Source organism: Ambystoma mexicanum, chromosome 6p, assembly GCF_040938575.1.
Source record: "Ambystoma mexicanum isolate Mex_15411 chromosome 6p, UKY_AmexF1_1, whole genome shotgun sequence".
Taxonomy (NCBI): Eukaryota; Metazoa; Chordata; class Amphibia; order Caudata; family Ambystomatidae; genus Ambystoma; species Ambystoma mexicanum.
Window position 1 is genome coordinate 1,331,536,196 of NC_090935.1, and position 21,171 is coordinate 1,331,557,366.

General features: G+C 46.2%; 1 protein-coding gene across 7 annotated transcripts in view; it reads left to right on the forward strand.

Moving 5' to 3' along the window:
* ACO1 (aconitase 1) overlaps positions 1-21,171 on the forward strand; it is a 792,824-nt gene that overhangs the window by 262,480 nt on the left and 509,173 nt on the right. For 4 of the 7 annotated variants that reach the window (XM_069625992.1, XM_069625995.1, XM_069625996.1 and 1 more), the window contains exons 5-6: positions 8,651-8,720; positions 8,832-9,015. In XM_069625992.1, the coding sequence (XP_069482093.1) occupies positions 8,651-8,720; positions 8,832-9,015 (254 nt within the window). The remainder of the gene's footprint in view (positions 1-8,650; positions 8,721-8,831; positions 9,016-21,171) is intronic. The other 3 variants (XM_069625998.1, XM_069625994.1, XM_069625997.1) reach the window with 1 other exon arrangement.

Genomic DNA, 21,171 nt, shown 5'->3' on the forward strand with positions numbered 1-21,171 from the left:
CTGAATCTGTAAATAAGCAGCCTTATCCAGGATTTTCAACAGGAAGGGTACAGTTGTAATTGGATGGTAGTTGTTAGCAGAGTCTCTGTCAAGGGTAGGTTTCTTTAATAGTGGGCGAACACAGGCTTCCTTGAGGGTGAGTGGGACGGTACTGTTGGCGAAGGAGGCGTTGATAAAGGTGGTGATAAATGGGGCCAAAGCTGTGGTACAGTCTTTGACTAAGTTGGCTGGGCATGTGTCCCCTTTACATAACGACAGTTTGATGCGCTTCATGATCAGTACGACTTCTGGCATAGTTACTTCCCTGAATGTAAAGGGTGTAGGTTTGTTTGTGCCATGTTGGCGGTCTGCAGCTGATGGTGTGGCCGTGGGCTTGGGTGTGTGTGGAGTAGCTTTAGGCAGATTGTCAAATTGGGTCTTAATTTGGAGTGTTTTGACTTTGTTTAGCATGGCGTGTTGAATATTATTACACCAGGTTTCGTTTTTCTCCGTGGCTTGTGTGGAGATGCGGGGGGGGGGGAGTGGATGGTTAGCTTGTTATAAATGGCAAATAACGCTTTAGATTGGGATTCCGCTTTGTCAATTCTAGAGTTGTACGTGGCTGCTTTAGCTTTGGAAATGGCATGCTTGTAAAGTCTGGCGGCTATGCAGTAGGTGTCTCTTGTGGTAGTGGAGGTTTTTTTTGCCAAGAGGTTAGTGCTGCTCTTTTAGCGGATCAGGCATAAAGGAGTTCTTGAGTGAACTAGGAGTTTGCATGAAGAGTATGCTTTGCTTTTTTCTTTTCCAATGGAGCGATAGTACCTAATACCTCTTTGAGAGTGGTGTTCTAGATTTCAACTAGTTCTGTGGGGTCATTGGATGTGGGGTGGGCGAGCGCAGAGGTTTCAATGAGGGGGAGGATTCTTTCTCCGGTGAGCAGTTTCTTGGATCTGGCCAAGGTGGCTGGTGCGGGTGGGTTCGGGTTCACTATTGGTTTTGAGGGTATGAAGAAGTGTAGTAAGTGGTGATCAGTCCGTGGGGGAGCTGAGGTCCGTGGCACAGTTGTGATCCTCAAGCCAATCTAGTATACGACCTTTGGTGTGGGTCGGGTCATTGATTAGTTGGGTGAAGCCTAAGTCTTGGAGAGCTTTGGCGAGGGCTTTGCCTTTCTTGTCTTTGGGGTCTTGGAAGCCCAGGTTAAGGTCACCTAGGAGCATGGCTCTTGTGTTCATGTTTAGGTTGTCTCCTAAGATATGGGTGATTTATATACTCAAAATGGCCATGCCACATGTTTGTTGCCTTGTCCTTTGCCCCCCCACCCCCTTTCAGATGTGGGGCAAGTGGCTGCCAGGATTGGACAGCCCTTGCCAGTTTGAATGTTGCAGATCTTTATTGGTGTGCTAGGGGTGTGGGGGGGGGGGGGGCGCAATCCTGGCTTGAGTTTGGGATTAAAGGAGTCCTGCCGCTGTTCGTCTGCTTGTCGTTGCCGCCTACTGAAGACCACCAGACGGTTGATGTAGTGCGACAGGTCTTCACCATGACTTGGCTGGATGTCTTCAATTTCATTTTATTGGTGGGACTGGAAAAAAGCCCTAATCTTTTGAACTTACTTTATCTTCGTACTGGAACAATTTTACTTTTCCAGTACGCTTTCACTTTTACAGACTTCCAGTTCCCTGCACCAGGAATTGTACTCTTTGAGGCAGTAGCTCTACTTATCTTCACAAGGAACAGCTAAAGAGTTAGGTTAGGTGATTTTCATTCACTTTAATACATACTGTTGCATTTTGTATTGCTAAACCATTTCTTACCATTTCTAAAAGTAAATGGTTTCTAGCGAGATCACCAGCTATGTACAGAGTTGGCGATGGTAATCTCTAGTTATAGTTACGTTGGCTTCCCCATAAGAAGAGCACCTTTTTAGGTGGCTTACCTCTTGCTGTGTAACGAATCTGCATGCAACTCTCCAAGAAAAATAGACCAGATGCTGAATACATTTCTTTGGTATATGATCCCAAAATCTTTTAAATCTGGGTTGACTTGAAAGGGGACAATGCCTGTTGCAGCTACATCCCAACCACTGGACGGATTTCCTTTGAGTGCCACCTGGTCCCGAAAGCATGATTTTGCAAATTTGGTGTTAATACATAAAGTATATTTTTGCCCTTTTGTGTGGGGAAAAATGTATGTCCAAAAACCCAGACAATCTGGCCACTTGTCATGACCACCAGGTATCGGGTTAAAGTGGCTACCCTAGCCTGGCCTGTGGTATGGCCCAGTTAATAATTTGCATACAGTGCTGGAAGATCATGAAACCTCTTAAATTCAAAAAATGCTCATATTGAGTGTGGAAAAAAAACGGTTAAAGGGATGCTATGGTTGTAGCACAAAATCAAAGACATTTGCCAGTTATGATAACCTATGCAACCATCGGATGGCATTTGGTCTGTCCTCTTTGATGTCCTGTGTGTTAATCCCCTGCAACCTTACCTTGATTGAATTTGGCTTGACCTGATTGCTTTAGCCCTGTTCACGAAATAGCATGGCCTTTAAGAACCCTACCCAGGGCTGGTTCTGAAAATCCATCTGATCACCCGGGTTTGATGACTGGAGGCCCTGGAAGGAAGTGTTGCAGAGCTGGTGCAGATACCCTGTTTTAGTAAATGTCACTTACAAAGGGGCTTTTGAAGCAGGTGAAAGCACCACGATTCAAGAGAATGAGACCAGCATTGGATTTGAAGTCTGGATCCCCCAGAATGGTGATCCAGGCCTTTGGAAGCTGCTTTATAGTGGTCTGTTTGGACGTCTGTTTTGGTCAAACTGCTGGTTCCTGTTGTAGGGTCTAATTGGCAAAGCCCAGGGAGATGGCTGGGTGAAATAAAACAATGGTGATGTTGGATTAACCGCCCGCTCTCCCCTCCCCAATACCCCCCCAACCCCACTCCCACACCCCTTCTTAAGGCAGCCTTCCTAGAGCTGGAAACAAATGATAAAGCAGCAGTGAGAAAGTAGAGTAGTAAGTCTTTCAAATCACTAACAGGAATTCCCCATTGGAGGCAAAATGCTACAGGACAGGAGGCAGGACCATTCCACGAGGAGCAGGAGGAGCAGAAGCACCAGCGGTCCGAGCCAGGATGTTTCAAAGGAGCAGGTACGTTTTGAGCAGCAGAAAGCACCCTGTTTTTTTGCAAAGCAATAGGGATTCCAACTCAGGTGGGCTGCAGGCACAGATGTTCCAGCGATTACCTAAAAATGGAAGACAAGAGCCTAAAGCAGGATTCCAGAACAGTGGAAGTAGATGACCAAGATTTGGCACTTCTGCCCAGTTATGAAGTTCTTCAGGACTGTCTCTGCACTGTGGCAAGTTTCAAATTACCAATCTCTAATGGCTTGTGGTCTACCCAGTTAAATAATCTCAGGGTGCCGGGGGCTAGCCCAGCTCACCAAATGCATGCGTCTAAAATACTCAATTTTTTTTTATATAACATTTTATTATTTTATTGTACACCCAACATTCATTGTACCATTAGATAACAGTCAAATCCACATTTTTTTTCTCACTGCCCACTATCACCACCTCCCTTCTCCCCCTCCCTATATGCCGCTGAACTTGAAGCATCTGTCGCCCGAACCTTACCGATAGTTGAAACAGTCGGGTATCAGTAACGGCATTAAAACATACAAGCTGCGTTGCCTATCGTATCGGCAATAGGCATGCTCGGTAATGCAATCAGTTAAACTAGGGGAGGGGTGTGCCGGGCCGTACAGCATTAACACAGAATATGGTGGCTTCATTGCTTCTCCATTCCTGGATTCAGGATTGTACCGATCAGCTGGTACCTCCTCGGCCAAGGACGTTAATATCCCAGTTTCAATGGGTCTGTTCCGTTAGTCGTTGTCCATAGGTGGTGGTCGCTCCGGGTCTCGCTCATGCTGTAGTTGGTCTGGTGGGGGCCGCTCGGGAGGAGCCATGGGTCTGTTATTCGTTTTGTTTCGATGCGGCCTCCAGTCGCCTTCCAGATGCTGTTCCGCCCATTTCCACACCTCCCGAGGATCTGTAAAGTGTATTGTTGTGCCTTTATGATAAATTTTCAGTTGCGCCGGGAGCAGCAGACCATATTTGACATTCAAGGATTGTAAGCTCTTCTTGAGCTGGTCAAAGGATTGTCTGGCACGTTGCACCTCTCTGGTGAAGTCTGGGAAGAAAGCGATCCGGGATCCATTATACGTAATCGATCCTTTTGCATGGGCCATTTGGAGCAGTGCATCACGGTCCCTAGAATTCAACAACTTTGCAATGATCGTGTGCGGCGGCGCACCCGGAGTAGGTTGTCCGGTTGGCATGCGATGAACCAACTCAATGGAGATGAAGTGTGAGAATGTTTTGGGTGCAAACATATCCGTCAGCCACTGTTCAAGAAATAGCTCCATGTTTGGCCCCTCTGTTTTCTCAGGTAGCGCCAGGATGCGGACATTATTGCTCTGTGATCTACCCTCCCCTTCATCCACCCATTCTTTCATCATTTTCAGACACGCCATCATGCTTGACATTTGTTAGTCCATGTTGCGGAGTCCATCCTCTGCCTCCGATATGTCTGCACTAATACCGTCCATTTTTCTTTCCATGGAAGTCCGGCAATTGGCAATTGGCAATGGCATTCATGACGTCTTTTAGAGAGATTGTTTCCTCGATCTCCACTGTGTCACTGGGTTTTGCTTGCTCTGCCAAGTTAGTCCTTGCAGGTATTGCATACTGCTCCATTTTGCTCTGAGTAGAATCCTTTTTAAGCTAGTCTTTACCATGATGAGTCCCTTTCTAAGAACGAGCTGTCGCACAGTCCACTTTCAGCAGGGTCGGGATGTCCACCGTGGAGGCAGTAAAATCCCAGCGATTCGGCTGTAAAATCCCAGGTATTGGCGCAGTGCGTTATGAGATAATGTTGTTAGGCAAGATTGTATGCAGTACCCTTTGGGTGCAATGCAACAACCCTGACCTCCTGGCAATAGGAACCTAACCTTTGGTATAAATCTGTAGGTTGGTAGCGTGTTGAGTAGCCAGGCTCATCTCCAGAGGGGTCAATGTGAGCTGTAGGGGAGTTAGAGATTCACAGTGACAGGTATTCAAATAAACACTTACACACAAGGTTTCTTGAATAAACAATTATTAATTTGTCAGTTAGAATAAGCTGCCTTCAGAAGGGAGCAATATCAAAGCAACACACAAATGCACTCCAAAACTGCACACTCTTTAGTTTCTAAATCAGTAAGGTCCCACAGTCACCTACACCCTCAGGCGATTTCAATAGCTAGTGTTCTGGGGATATTAATATCTTACTGTTGCGTTTAGAATACTCTTAGAAATTCGTCAAAGGAAAAGGTTATTAGAACAAATGCGATCACAAATATTTTTAAGCAGGCAAATACTTTTGGATCCCCTAAGCAGAGTTATCCAGTATAACAGATTAAGCCAAAGTCAATGCGCAAAAGTCTATATGAGCTGAAGCACTTCTGGTAGGTAAGTAAGAAAAGTCTTTGCACAATGTTTTAGAAGTCTTTGAAGAAAAGAAGAATCAATGTAGGGCCACAAGCTGCTTAGGCTTGTGAGTAGTAGAAGATGCAAGCAACTCTACAATAAGAGGTACGTTCTCTCAGACTTTACAGTACCTTTTGTATTGAAGAATAAGTGCAGTAGATGACTCCTGTTCCTGTGCAGATCTCAGTGTTCCTGGGCCTCAGTCGTGGGGACAAGAGGGAGGACTTCTGGGGACTCCTGCACTACAATGGGACGGTCACCGCTCGCAACCAGCAATCTTCAAACAAGTGGCACTTCAGCGTTTAAGCTCCTCGCGACTACCTAATTCCAAAAAAGGACTGAGACCCATTTTGGATTTAAGAGACTTAAACAAATTCCTCAGGAAGGACAAGTTCAAAATGGTTACCCTTTCTCAGGCCCTCCAGCTTCAGGACTGGATGGTATCATTGGACCTTCAGGATGCTTACTTTCATGTGCCAATCCGTCACAAGCACAGAAAGTACCTGAGGTTCGCCGTTGGCGGTTCTCATTATCAGTTTCGAGATCTGCCATTTGGGCTGACCTTCGCAAGAGGGTTTTCACCAAGTTGATGGTGGTGGTGGCAGCGCGTCTCAGGAGAGGGAGATTCATGTCTACCCCTACCAGGACCATTGGCTGATCAGGTAGTAGTATTCTGAAGGGTACCTGGTTACTGCCTTGCTCTGCCCAGATTGGTACAATAACATCAAAACATGAATGAACAAGGTCAGGTCAATCTCTACTGAAGAGTAACCACTGCTACACCCTGAGTGGGTGACCCCTTGTGTGGGTGGTCACAGAATTTTCATCAAACTGTTCTATGGGCCCCCCACCTATTTATGATTCCACTAAATTCTCAAAGCTTCCTTCCCAAGGAACCTATAGAGAATGAACAAACTGTACAAGTAGATGTCTCAAATATTGACTACTTGATCATTCGTACTTAGGTACTACACTTTGTATGTCCTCAAATGTGAATGTCCTATGTTTTTTGAAAAATACCAGTGTATTACTACACCACTGCACTTCAAAATAAAACCCTTTTGTGCAGAAGAACAGTTTCATGAGAATTCTGTGACCACCCACACAAGGGGTCACCCACTCAGGGTGTAGCAGTGGTTACTCTTCAGCAGAGATTGACCTGACCTTACTCGTTTTTTGATATTATTGGCTGATCAGGGCCAGCTCCCCCGAGCAGGCCCTGGAACATCTACGCTCCACCTGCCACCCCCTTCACAGACTGGGCTTCTCCCTCAATTTCAGGAAGCCCCGCATGATACCATCTCAAAAGCTCTAATTCATTAGAGCACTCCTGGATGTGTCCCTGGGAAAAGCCTCGCCACCTGAGGTGAGGGCTCAAAACATTCTGCAGATGGTCACCAAATTCCAAAGTGCCCAGCGTCGATTTTCTGAGATTGCTCGGCCTCATGGCATCCTCCATTTTTCTGGTGCCCAGCGGCTTGTCTGAGAATGAGATTCTCTTCCAAAACATCTTCCTTCTCAAGCTCTCCGCTCATCCACCTCCAACTCTGAGGGTCAGACGCTTCTCCAAGCAGAAAGTTGGGGGCCTATCTCCTCAGCTGGGGCCTCCCTCTGGATCAGCCTCCATGTCTCTCTCAAACTTGAGCAGAACCAACTCCGGTTCCAGAAGCAACTCGGGACCTTCCTTTTCGCTTCCGCTTTCTTTTTCTCCTCTGCTGATGCACCCGACTGCTCTGCGCACTGGTCACCTTGTCATCCTCTGAACTCGGGCCCAGGCTCCTGCATGTCCAGTTGCTCTCGCACTGCCTCCGGGCTCCCCAGCACTTAAGGGTCTGTATCTGCAACCCTACCGTCCCTACTCTCTGCCATTATGAGCCACCTGCTGGCTGCACTTGTGAGTTACCTGCACTTCCCCCTTCCCCTCTGCATTTCTCCCCTTCCATCTTCCCCGCACTTGCGCGATCTGAATGACACAAGGCCTAGTAAGATCGTGAAGATTGTTATTTTGTCCTTACTTGTTTCCCCCTCCTGGTCTTGTCGTGCCTAGAAACAATTGTGTACAGGCGCATTATAAATGCCACATCATATATCATATCAAACCTAATTGTAATACTAGCTCGTGTCACATCTAGACAGATTTGTAAAGATTAGCACTGCATCACATTGTAATACTAGCTTGCACCACATCTAGACAGGATTGTAAAGATTAGCATGCGTCACTTCTAAATAGCGATGCCACTAACCAACCCCACTAAACAATTTCAACTCTCTGCATACACATCTCAAACTCTAAACACAACCATAACTCTAATGCACAACAAACAGCACACGCTTCACCACAATGCAACAACAAAATCTACAACACGCAACAGCACAACGGTTCCCAACCGAAAAGCACACCTAAGCTCAGCGAATGGTGGAAACCAAACTGGGTCTACCAACAGCACATCACCACTTTCTTGCCTTTTTCCTCCTGCTCAAGCCTACTAACCTTCCTACCCTCTTCCCTTTTCAGATCTGCCAGAGCGCCTAGGGACCACTCCGGTGGTGACGGTGCGCGGCACAAATACCTTTTAACATTATCCCATTGTTTACTGTGGACAAGCTCTAAAACCATTCTAAAGTACATACATCTATTACTTGGCTGCTATGAAATGTTTACTAGTTATTTGATTAGCTGTTTAGTGTCCCTTTAGGTGCCACCCATTTTTTGTAATACTCTGTCGTAATTTAGTGCTTGTAATGCAGATGTAGTTATTTCTAATGCCCACAATTTTCTGCTACGAGTAGATTATCACAGAGTACAGTGTGCACATTCCTATGTGCATTTGTGTGTAACCAACTGTACCTTATTCCCACTCCTGCCCCTCAACCCCAGTGAGTGAAGCCTTGACTGCTCTGACCGGCTGCCAATCAGTCTGAAATAACTTAATGGAAATTCTGCCCAACACTAACTTGTTTATCTCCCTACACTTTCACTGGAGGTCATAGGGCAAACGTTGCAAACGGAAACAAACTAAGATGGTTCGTTTCATTGCTGATGTAGTCTGGGCGGCCAAGTGACCTGTGTGAATCCGAGCATCTTTTCTTCAGTGTTTCATACCTCTTTAGGATTTAAAATCTGCTCATTTTTTCCAGGACTGACAGTTTACAGAAGAACCAAGAGCTTGAGTTTGAAAGGAACCGAGAAAGATTTGAATTTTTAAAGGTGAGCATGCATGTGGATGTTAGGTTGTGTGCCCTATTGCAACAAATGCTTTTTCAAGCTCTTTGCAGTTAAGCTTTCTCTTAACATGTTTTTCATTGCATTGCATTGCAGTGGGGTTCCCAAGCTTTTCAGAACATGAGGATTATTCCCCCTGGCTCTGGAATCATACACCAAGTTAACTTGGAGTACCTGGCCAGAGTGGTGTTCGATCAAGATGGGCATTACTATCCAGACAGCCTTGTGGGAACAGACTCCCACACAACCATGATTGATGGGTTAGGAGTTCTCGGCTGGGGTAAGCAATAGCACTGTGACCCCACTTGTCACACCGGCTTGTGCTAATTTTCATTGTGTCATTAACTGAATTATGTGACTGTTGCATGTAATGGGGCAGTGGGAAAGGACCGGAGTCCAGGGCAAGCCAACTGCTAATTGATGAGTCCACCTGCAAGGTGATGAATGGGTTTGGGGGAATTGACCAAACACCCCGGCACCCAGCACCGCAGTTCACAATTTAGAGATATATATGTAGAAAAAAATGTTGGTGGGGTCTCTGAAAAGTAAAAAAAAAAATGAAAGATGTGTTTAAAATATTTCTAGTAGAGAATGTTCATGAAATCTTACTAATTATGGCTTGACTGTATGGATCTGGCCAGAATCGGTTGCGTGCTACATTGGTTTACTTTTGTGGATGAGGTCAAATTACTAAAACGTATGTATGCTACAAAGCATGCTGCAACGAGCTATAAAGAACTGCTTGAATTTACCAATATGCTTAAATATAAAAATAATGTGTGACTGGCAAACGTGGTGACATCAGGCGTGTGATGTCACCATGGGGCTGCCTATACACTTTCTAAACAATAAAAGTCTCTACTAATTCACATTGAAATTGCTTTGCAGATCCAGACAGTAATGACATGTGAGACAATTATGATAAATCATCACATCCAATTTACCTGTCGAAAGTGGATTGAGTCAATCACTATGGAAGAACCTGTGCAGTTTCAGAACACTGAAATAATGAAAAAGAAAACTTTCCTTATTCACATCAGTGCTTAAAAGAATGTATGGCAAAACAGTAATGGCAGGGTGTGCATACAATTATACAGAATAATCACATCAAAAGAACCTGTCAAAAAGCAGATGGCGTCCTAATGAGAAAGGCCTAGAGCTCTTCCATAAATCTGACTTTGTTGATCATCTTTTAGCCTGTTAGTCTTCCTAGTGGTCGTTTACTTTTTTTTGTTACTACCTTTTTGCAAGCATCCTGCAATGTATTACACTGTCTCTGTCCAGTACAGACATTTGATTAATGACTTGTCATTCCGAATCAGATAACATAAGTCAATGTTGATTTCAGATTCTTATATAAGGCAAGACCCATTCATGTGTGTGCATCTACCTTGGGGGATTTACATTCACCAGCATTTATTGTGAGCCTCTCTGGCATAGTGCACCTTCAGAATAATCTCTTCAGGGATGCATGTGCCAGAGTTCTCCCCTAAACCTATTTGGGTAAAGCTAAGAATACGAAGGGGCCATTCTGAGGAACAGAACAATTTCTCTAGTGTCTTGTAAGGCAGCAGCCTACAGATCAGTAATCCCCTGTCCATGGATTCTGTAGTATGCTTGCAAAAGCCTAGGAGCGAAGCATATTTTTGAGTGTAGTTGGAAGGCTATTTGGGCGAGGGGCTTTTCCAGAAGCAAGTTGAGCGATAGCATCTGTAATTAAACCAATGTAATGGTGTGCTCAGCCACCCTGTTAAACTCCCATCCAAGCCATGATGACATCAAGGTGCCTTTGAATCTGTTGGATTGAGGCTGCTGATCCGGAGAAGTATGAGTTGACTGAATCTCCTGAAAAACCAATTAATTGGCATGTCAGTGACCCGTCACCCTTTTCATCCCCAACTTCAACAATAGGAACAGGTTAATCTTCATATGCAGGAGCCATGCAAGCCCTTTGCCTAGTCTGGGTCTCCATAGTTGTATGCCATCACCAATTCAGACATTTTTCCTCATGTTCCATGAGTTCTCCAAATCATTGCAGTTTAATATGTGAAAGCAGAAGAGTGACGCTTGAAGACCACTTCAAGTGATTTCAGCTCATTCTCAATAGTAGTTAAATTTTTGTACAAACATTTCGGCACCCCCATTTCTTAGAAATGCAGACCGCTGAACATACATTTTGAATGTTTGCCAAATGACAAGCAATCGCCCACATATTTTCTTTTTTGTAGAGTTGAAAAAATGTAAATGGATCTCTTGAGGGGTGGCCTTTTTGAATACGGACCAGTCGAGGTCCATACTGTGTGGATGTACCACAGTAAGTAGCTTTGAGTCGCAACTCGGCACACTAACCCAGCACTCAATAGGAAAACTCTGGCGGAGCATAATTGTGCAAATTACTTATAGATGGAAACCCAATAGAACCACAAACGTGGTAGCTCTACTTTTTATCGGGGTAAATGAGTAATGTAATCTTTAAATCTGTTGTGCATCGATGTTAGGCTGTTGACAATTGCATTCAACTTGATTGGGTCTCTGTTTAAGATCGTATCTCTCTTAGTTTTATTGTCCTCTCTGCTTTTCTTAGACCTTGTATAGCTAAGAGTGCCTTTCCGAGTAGCGCGACTAAACCCGTAGACGCCGACCGGCTGTAGGAATCGACCGGTCGGCGTCTACGGGTTTACTTGCGCTGCTCGGAAAAGCACTTTTAGCTATTCAAAGAATAAGAAAAGCAGAGAGGACAATAAAACTAAGAGAGATACGATCAAGAGCCACCACTGATCCGGGTATCTATACCTAGACTGGTAGAAATGACCAGACCGACCCTCTGACTACTATCTAAGAAGTGTTCATCTTAAACAGAGACCCAATCAAGTTGAATGCAATTGTCAATAGCCTCACGTCGATCCACAACAGATTTAAAGAGGTTGAACAAAGGGAGAAGATATAGAAAACATCCTATCTCACTTTGCCACCAAGATAAAGTCAAGCTAGACAGAAATCACTGTACAGCTGAAAGACCGAGAGTATAAACCCTGAGTAATACAGGAAAACTCCTCCCAAGATTCCCTCCACCACCTGGACCAGTCCCAACTATCAGAGAAACAAATACCAGTAACTGTCAAAGAGTTGCTACCAATATCAACGCTAAGAACGGCAGCTCTACGTGTGTTTAATTCTATAAAATAGTGACACTTCTCCTGAAGAAAGTTCCAAGAGACACGAATGAGAACTGAAACATGTTGAGTCCCCCTACCCTAGTCATAATCAACTAGGCAAAAACATTTACTCTATCGAAAGGGTACATACTTTTAAACCTAGACATATGCTAAAATTATGGTCTGTTTAATTTGTATGTTTTTTAAAAAAAAACATACTTTACCGTATTAGAACTAGGTAAAGGTGTCACACACTATTTTGTCGCTTTTAGACAATTTTCTCATGTGTTTTTATAATAGCAAATGGTTTGCTTTTTACTATGTGATATTATTGAATAAAAAATGTTTTTATGTCAATAAATGAAACAGTATTAATATAATGTGATGATTACTGTGACTGCTGATGATATGCTATCTACTTCATAAGTTCATGGAGCATAATTGTGAGCATAAGTATTTAGTAGGATGATCCGTTTCTCTTATAAGCAGGTTTAGCACAACACATCTGCGAAGGTGGTATCTTATCTTGACTATCAAAAATGGGACCGATTTATGGATTATGATCACTAATCCTCTGGAGTGATTTGAAGTAACAATGATTGCCATCCCAATTCTTTACAGATGGATGCCAATGAAACTAAGGCCTTTAAAATTCCAGGAGGGACATAGGATTTCATAAATACTTAAAAGTACATCAAGCCTTGTATGCATTGTAGTCCTAATTACTCCTACGTTCCGTCCCGGTTCTTCCCTAATTGCGGGACCGTACTGATTTACTTTTTAAGCATAAAAAAAGTAATGTTTTTGTCCTTTTATTTTTACGTGACCGCAGCCCCACCTTCCTGAGCTCTGACCTGCGCACCGCCCTTCAGTCCTTTTCTCCGCATGGTTGGGGTCGGATGCACTTGCGTCTTAGGGAATTTTTTCTTTATTTCCCTTATCCTTCATATTCCTGCTCCGGTTCCATGGTCGTCTTTCTTGCGACTATACTGGAGCGTCTGGAATTCGTGTCCTGTTCTTCGTGAAAACTGTTTCGCGAGAGCAGATACCCACTCTGGAGTGCTTGGGGCGGAACACCGGTGGGACTCTTCCTTCTACTGCGACTGTCTGTGTACTCCATCGTCGGCTTGTCAGGTGGGCGGATTCCTCGCCCGTATTTACAACAGTGCATTGAAGAAACAAGGAAGCGTCTCGTAAGTTCCTTCCTTTTTAGGGCACCACGGCCAGGGGACTCTTTCCTGGGGTCTTCTGGTTCTGGGAGGGGCCCAAGTGGCTCTGGTACCAGGGATCTCCCTGAGGTGTCCCGAAAGGGATCTAACCTGCACTCCGGAGTTTCATCCAAGGTTCCCTGTAAAGGGGCTGTCTGGACCGGATCTTCATCCGAGGTTCCCTATCTGGGGGCTAAAGTTAAGCCAATCATTTCTGGAGCTTTTTTCACTGGGATAGTTCCCAAGGTTTCCAAATCTGGAACTAAGAGTACTGAGACTCATCTCGAGATTTCCAATAAATCGACTAAAAGCACTGGGGTTACTGCTGAGGATCCCTGGCTAGGGGCTGTATCTAAAATCGGCAGGATCGAGGGGCCCACTACAAGGGCTCTGGCTTCAGGGGGTGACCCTACGCCTTCCCACGCACAATCCTACTGAGGGTGCAAAGAAGGCATGCAAACACTGTAAAAAAAAAAAAGTACTGACTCTGCCAAGGTTCCCTGTCACAAGGCTAAAATGGAACATAAGTCCCCTGATATCCCTGTGGTGACAACGGCCTCACTGACACCTGTGGCGCAGTTCTCCTCTGGCAATAACAAAATGGCGGTCCAACCCCTGGGGTCTGCAGTGGCCATTTTGACTACCTCTGAAACCAACGTTCTCAACGGCTGGTACCGAGGGGCCTGTTTTTGTGGCTGAGCAGCCTTTTCCACGTAATGTGGATAATAGCAATCCGTTACGCCCTTAGGTGGATTGGTCTGCTCATTTTTTCCACTCCCAGTCTTGCTCCCGCCTACGTCCGCTCACTTGGTCTACGTGGATCCAGCTGTGGAGGGCCGTCCTGGCAACTAGCCTCTTTGAAATCCTGAGGGGTGTGGCCTCTACCCACTCCGGTGACTGGGCCGCATTCTGAGGATGCGTTTTTTGGCAAGTTCCAGATCCTTATGCACTCTGACCCGATGAAGGCATACTTTAAGGATCTGTTCAAAGAAATGTATCTTTTTTTTTTAAAGTTTTTTTTAATTAATTTTTTTAGATCTGCTAGAGTGCAAGGTTCTTACCACCAGTCGGCACACACAGGACCGCATTGAGAGTCACTCTGGCCGGTGAGGCCGAATCCATCATGGCCGCCACTGCCTGACCCTGTCCTCATTCATCCTGCCTGGAGGCAGATGCGATTGGTCTGCTACCATATAAAATCATGCAGCCAATGGAGCCGGATGGCAAAAGCCGGCCTCCACTGAAGGGCTGCACATAAAGGGGCAAGACGACTCCTGTCTGAGCCTGTCCGGGACAGGTAGGGCTCTATCGGTCCTGCCCTACCACCTACCATGGCTGCAAAGACTGGTTCGCTCCACCCACCTGCGTGTAAGAATACCACCAACCATTCATACCTATATCCATTGCAGCATTACGTTCAGTAGAGCACCTCCTCCTTTTTCACCCCCTGCGTCCCGGTGACCGCGGCCCCTGCTGTCCGCCTTTGCTCCACACTGACTGAACTGTGCCACCACAACTTCCTTCCTGATACAACACTCTACTGAACTAGCTCACGTTACTTGGCAGCAATACCCCCATAACCTACCTAATTGCAATCCCCTCTCCCTACAAGAAAGACACTATACCTGCTACTGTATCTACATTTGCTCTAATCACTTTTCTGAACTGTTACCTGTACTTGCCATATATGCTACCTGATGTAGCTCCCCGTAACACAAGTAGCTTTCCCAGACTGTATATCCACACCTACTATGTCCTTTGTATGTAACCTGATGTATCTCCCCGTCAAAGCATGAGGAGTAGCTTTCCCAGTCTGTATATCTGCACGTAACATATCGTATGTATGCACTTTTCTGTAACTAGCGCCTAGATACCTCAGGGTTTTGTGTGCTGTAATAAATGCCAAATAAATAAATAAGCCTCCTGAGCTGCCACCTCCTCTGGCTACTCCTCTGCAGGTTCTGGTAGTGCCACCTCCTCGACTAACAACGCAGCATCTGCTTTCACCGGTGCTTAAGACTCTCGTTGCGCAGTCAACTCTGCCCACTAGGTCTGAGGTGCCACATACTGCCGATCACGATTTTGTTTGCGCCGCACTGGATGAAGATCAAGCAGACCAGGATAGCGACGACCCGCTCCACTCTAGCAGATATGATGGCGTTGCTAGATATCCCAATACCCGAGCCTCTGGCTCCACAGGAAGTTGTGCTTTCTGGAGGCTTTACTCTGTTGACACAGTAGCACACCGGCCAAGTCATCCTTTTGAAGGAAAAGGCCTAAGTCTGCAAGGTCTGGGAAAAATCTCATTCCGGGCAGCACGTGAACAGAAAAATTGACGCTTCCTACAAGCTACACGCGTCAGAAGACATACCCTTGACTGCATGTCCGCTCCCCTCATCGGTGGTGGCAGCAGCCATGCTCCCAGTCTAAGCCGTCCTTTACATCTTCCATTGCAGCATCTGAAGTCCTTTCCAAGGAGGACAAGCTCATTGATGCCATTGGAAAAAAACATATTTTCTAATTCGGCTCTTCAGCTGCGACCGGCTAATACCGGGGTCATCCTGGCGTCTGCTAATCTCAATCTGTGGAAGGAGCTTGCAGAGTTTCTGGAATATATTCCTCCTAACGGGCTTGAAGAATTTAAGGGCAGCTTATGGCTCAGGACCTGCTGGAGGCTGCGACCCATCATGTCGACACTATGCCGCTCTATGGTTGGAGTAGACGTCTCCTGCCAAGCGTGGCTGCATGCTCCAAAGTTCTCTAAGGAGGTTCAGGACTAAGTACTTGCTCTTCCCTTCGATGGTAAGGAGCTATTCCACTCCTCTACTGATGAGGAAGTCGCCAAAACGAAGGCAAGCACGCAAACGGCTAAAACTTTGTCGGTCCTCGACCAAACCCTAGCTAAAGCAGCTTACACTCTGAGTTCAGGGTCTCAAACAAGGTCCTTCTCTGGTTTCAGAGGGTTCCAGGACCCTGCCGTGCTCACCGGGCAGAAGCTCCTGCTGGAGGGCCTCGCTGCAAAGTGGCCATTTTTTCTCTCGGTCAACAGCCTCCTCTTCAGCAACTGGTGGTCTACCCGCTGATAAAACATCTAAATTATGTTTTCCATCGGTTTCTCTAGACTCCGGTGGGAGGACGAATATTATCTCAATTGGAGGCATGGCAGACCATCACAGAAGACCGATGTGTTTTGTCTGTAGCCGGGGTGGGCTTTTGCTTGCCCCTCTCTTCTACCCCACCATCTTGCCCTCTTCAGCAGACTGGGCTGCCCTCCCTCGGAGCCGTGGTACAGAAACCTCTAGACCTCGGAGCAGTGGAACCTGTTCCTTTGCAGGGGCAAGGGGAGGGCTATTACTGCTGTCTGTTTACAGTGCCCAACCAGGCTGGCCTGCGCACTATCCTCGACCTCTCCAATTTCAATCTCTTTTTACCCCCAGAGAAATTCAAGACGACTACGCCCAGCCAGAAGTCTTCTCTCCGAAAGGGCGATTGGCTCAGTGTGTTAGACTTCAGGACACCTATATGCATATCCTGATCTGGAGCTTGCATCAGAAATATTTGCGGTTCTCCTTGGGAACGGAGCACTTCCAGAATCGAGTGCTTGTTTGGTCTCAGCTGAGCGCTGCATGTCTTCACAAAGATGAGTCATTGCAGCATTCCTCCGACTGCAGGGGTTCATGTATATCCATATTTGGACGATTGGCTCCTGTGCAGTCCTTGCCCACAAGCTGCAATGGCCAATCTTCAGTCACTCCTCTAGCTCCTGGTCCATCTCGGGCTGTCAGTGAACTGGCGGAAATCGTCTGACGGTTGCTTAAGACCTGATCTTTCTAGATATGCTCTTGGAATACTGTCAGTACGCGAGTGTTCCTGACGGAGGACAGGATTGTGGACCAGTCGACCACATGCCAGCTTTTCCTGCAGTCATCCCATATGTCACCCTGGTGGTTCCAGAGACGACCTGGGCCTTATGGCCTCTTATGTGTTAGCTCTACCTCTTGCACAACTGAAAATGAGGTGCACTCAGCTTGCTCTTTGGAGCTGCTGATCTCAAGCTATGGATCCAGACTCCAAGATGATTCCAGTTCCATCCTCCATGACGGTGGATCTTCAATGGTGGTCTTCCGCCAGCAACCTGTGGGTGGGAACCTCCTTCCAGGGGCCCTGCCCACAAGTAACGGTTACTACAGACTCCTCCCTTCTAGGGTGGTGGGGGGGGGTGACACTGTCACCTCAAGGGGTACGATATGTGAACGCTCCATTACAGATGGTCCCATATTGATTGCCTAGAGCTTCTGCCAGTTTTTCTGCCACTCAAGGCTTTTTAAGCCCTCTATCAACAGTGTCGTTCGAATTTGCACAGACGAGTCCGTAGCAATGCTTTGCATCAACAAACAGGGGGGCACCAGGTCTCCTCCTCTGGCGGATCTAGCTATCCAAATATGGAATTGGGCGATCCAGCACAATGTCTGGCTTCAGGCAGTGCACATTCCGGGTCACATCAATGTTGCGGCAGGCTCTCTTAGCCGCCAATCTGCAGCGAGTTACAAGTGGGAGTTGAACACTGATGTTCTCACCAAGATCTTCGAACAATGGGGTGCTCTAGCGGTTTACCTCTTTGCAACCTTGTCTTGTCTTTATGCTTCCAGGGATGGTCTCGGAGGGTCTTCCTTGGGGGACGATTCCGAGATCCCTTGGGACAACATGAAAGTTTACGCCTTCCCTCCTTTGCCGTTGATTCATTGGTCGCTCTGGAAACGCAGGAGTGCATCCAACTGCACTCTCTTCTTGATAGCTCCCTGGTGACCAACCAGGTTCCGGTTTTCGGAATTGCAGCAGCTGTTGGTGTTCAACCCGATCAGGTTGCCGCAGATTCACGACCGTCTTCACCAGAGCAATCACTAGTTGTGGCACCCCTCCCCAGAATCCTTCAGCTTGGGTGACCTGCTACCAGAGTTCTGATCGTTAGCGTAGTTCAACCTTTCAGAGGATAACATGCGCATAATTCAGGCAACATGTAAGCCTTTTACGAGGTCTCAGTACAAGAGCGAAATGGCTTCGTTTTTTGTCATTGGTGTCTAGCTAAACAGCTTGATCCCGACAGGCTTGTATTGATTGTCTTGTCTTTTATATCAGACCTTGCAGCCTCTGGCATCCATGTCTTATGTAGGACATACCTATCTGCCATTGCGACAGACAGTTGCTCTTTTTCACTGGCAAACCCAGTCATCAAGAAACATTTTGCAGGTCCTTTTCATTTCTTTCCACCGATTAGGCCTCCTCATCCAAAATGAGATCTGTATGTATTTTATTTATTGTATTTGTTGGTAGCGGCCAGACCCGGACGTATCCCAGCGCTAAAGTACAGGTTAGCAGAGCATACAGTTACAGGTATGATGGCAATATAGTGATTATATTGTATCAAAGATCAGTTGCATGGTAAGTAGGGCAGTGCATTACAGATATTAGTTGAATAAAAAGGTTATTACTACTTGCAGAATATAGCATAGGCAAGTTAATATTGCCAGAGTGTAGGAGCAATGGTGGTTTAGGAGCAATGGTGGTGAAACTGGAGCCCCCGTCTCTGGTAAATCTGGGAATGCTCAGGGCAGAAGTGGTGGAGGAACGGAGATTGTGCAGGTTGTGTTTCTTAGTGATATGGTTTGTGAGATAAAAGGGGGCCGTGTTCTGTAGGCAGCGATGAGTGATGGCTAGGAGTTTGAACTCGATGCAGGCTTTGATGGGAAGCCAATGAGCCTCCCGTCTGATGTGGGAGATGTGGTCGGAGTGCCTCAAGCCCCAGACTGCTCTAAGGGTGTTTTTTTGCAGCAGTTCAGGTTTGTGAAGATTTTTGATAAAGGTCCCAGCTAGAATGGCATTGCAATAGTATGAAGTCCAGTGTATGACACTGCCTTGTGTCATAAGCCTTTTGAACCTATGGCCACTACCGAGCTCGTACCTTTCTTGGAAAGTGCTCTTCTTGATTGCGGTAACATCTGCGAGAAGAATAAGAGCTTCAAGCTCTGTCAAACATGCGTTCCTAACTTGCCACAAGGATAAGGTTGTGCTTCACACCCCTCCTTCTTTCCTTCCCAAAGTTGTCTCTGAATACCGCTTAAGCCAGTCAATATCCTTACCAGTCTTCTTTCCAAACCCGGTCTCCGATGCCGAGAGGGTTTTACACAAACAGGACGTCAGACGAGCAATTAAGTTTTACCTCGACCGAACAAGCAAACTTGCAAGTTCTTCAGAACTCTGTTACGTTTGGTGAACCAAAAGGGAAACCTGCCTCAAAAGCATCCATCTCCAGTTGGATAGCTTCATGCATCGCCGAGGCCTACAAGATTCAAGGTCTTCAAACCCCAAATGGCATTCATGCGCATTTTGGTCTGTGGCAAAGCAGCTGCTGTTACCTTCCAAAAATACGTCCCTTCGGAGTCCATAGCTAAGGCTGCTATGTGAGCTTCCGCTTTGGCTTTTTGCAGACATTGTCTAGACCTGAGCTCTAGAGCCGATACCCAATTCGGCCAGGCATTTCTTAAGAATTTGTTCCAGTAAGGAAATTTCCATCCTCACGTTTTTCCTTGGTTAGTGCTTGGGGAAACTCCCACAAGTATGGAGGAAAGGGGACCGGACGTAGGAGTATGACAAGTTACTCACTGAGGTGACTACCTTACTACTAGTACATACTCCTCTTTCCTCCATACGCTAGCCCACTGTCCCCTCTAATAAGTATCCTCCATTTTGCTAAATGGTCCTGGACTTGGCGATAGAAAAGGACGGAAGGGCGATGCGTGGGTCGGAGCTCAGGAAGGCGAGGCTGCGGTCACGTGCAGTGGCCCAATGTAAAAATAAAAGGAGCACAAAAAAGTAAAATGTTTGATGCTTAAAGTGCTCCAGTCCCCTCCCGGTGGACGGAATGTCCCACAAGTATGGAGGAAAGGGGACTATGGACTAGGAGTAAGGTAGTCACTACAGTGAGTAACTGTCAGTGCATGCCTAGCCTCATGCCAAACTTGCTTCCTGTGATATAATATTGCCAATGACTCTGCTCCCACCCGCAAATCCAGCTGCAAACTGTCCGTTAAATAATCCACCCCAAGGATGATGATGCAAGAAAAATTCAGTAATCCCTGAATTAAAATGCAGAAATAACAAAACCAACTGAAGGTCCGTGAACAAAAACTACCCCAACTAGGGAGAGCAACCGCCATGTGTGAAATGATGTGGGTGGATATAGAAACTGTCCACACATACTGTGGGCCACCTATAATATGAGTGACTAAAGCACTGGCAGCGTTTATGATTGTAAGATGCATCAGAAATGTTTTTGCGATCGGTCAGTTTGCTTAAAACCATTTGCCTGAACACTCAGGACAAAAACCTTTTTCAGCGCACTATTCCTTTAACCCTTCTCCATGGAGCCGTGAACTGTTGTCAACAGGAGGCCAAAGATTCTAATATTGTTACATCTGGATCTAGAATTCGTATCTTTTTAATTTTCACTGCCTCAAATGCCTTTTTCTTGCCTCCACACAGCTTGTCCTATCTTCTCTCACTCTCTCGTCTGCCTCACCCACAGAGCTGCTCAGTTTTGTGCTTGGAAGCCTGTAAGCAAAGTCATTGTTTGCTTCCTGGTCCTTGTGAGCATCTCTATGTTGAGCAGGTTCAGCTGGGTCACTCACTGGATTAGCTTGTGGACACGTGAATCTATCATTCTGGGCTTCTTTCTGCTTACTGGCATGATGCCCCCAGTCTTGACGGTGCACAGACCCTGAAGATCGACATTCAGGATGGTGAATCAAGGTATCAGTTTGTTGTTAAATGTATTCTGTTTGTCTAATCCACAACTTACCATAGTAGTCCAAAACATAAAAAGGGGCAGGGGAAGTGAACAGTTCAGAGGTAGGAATCTTGTATTGGGATGGCTTTCGTGCAGGGATTCTGCCCGTGGACAGCAAAGAAAGGACCAGAGTCTCTGATGCAGTAATTTGAGATGCAAAATCATACAGGCACACCTTAAAGCGAACCAGTGGCAGCTGCAGAAATGGTGAGGTTGTGTTCAGTGAGGCC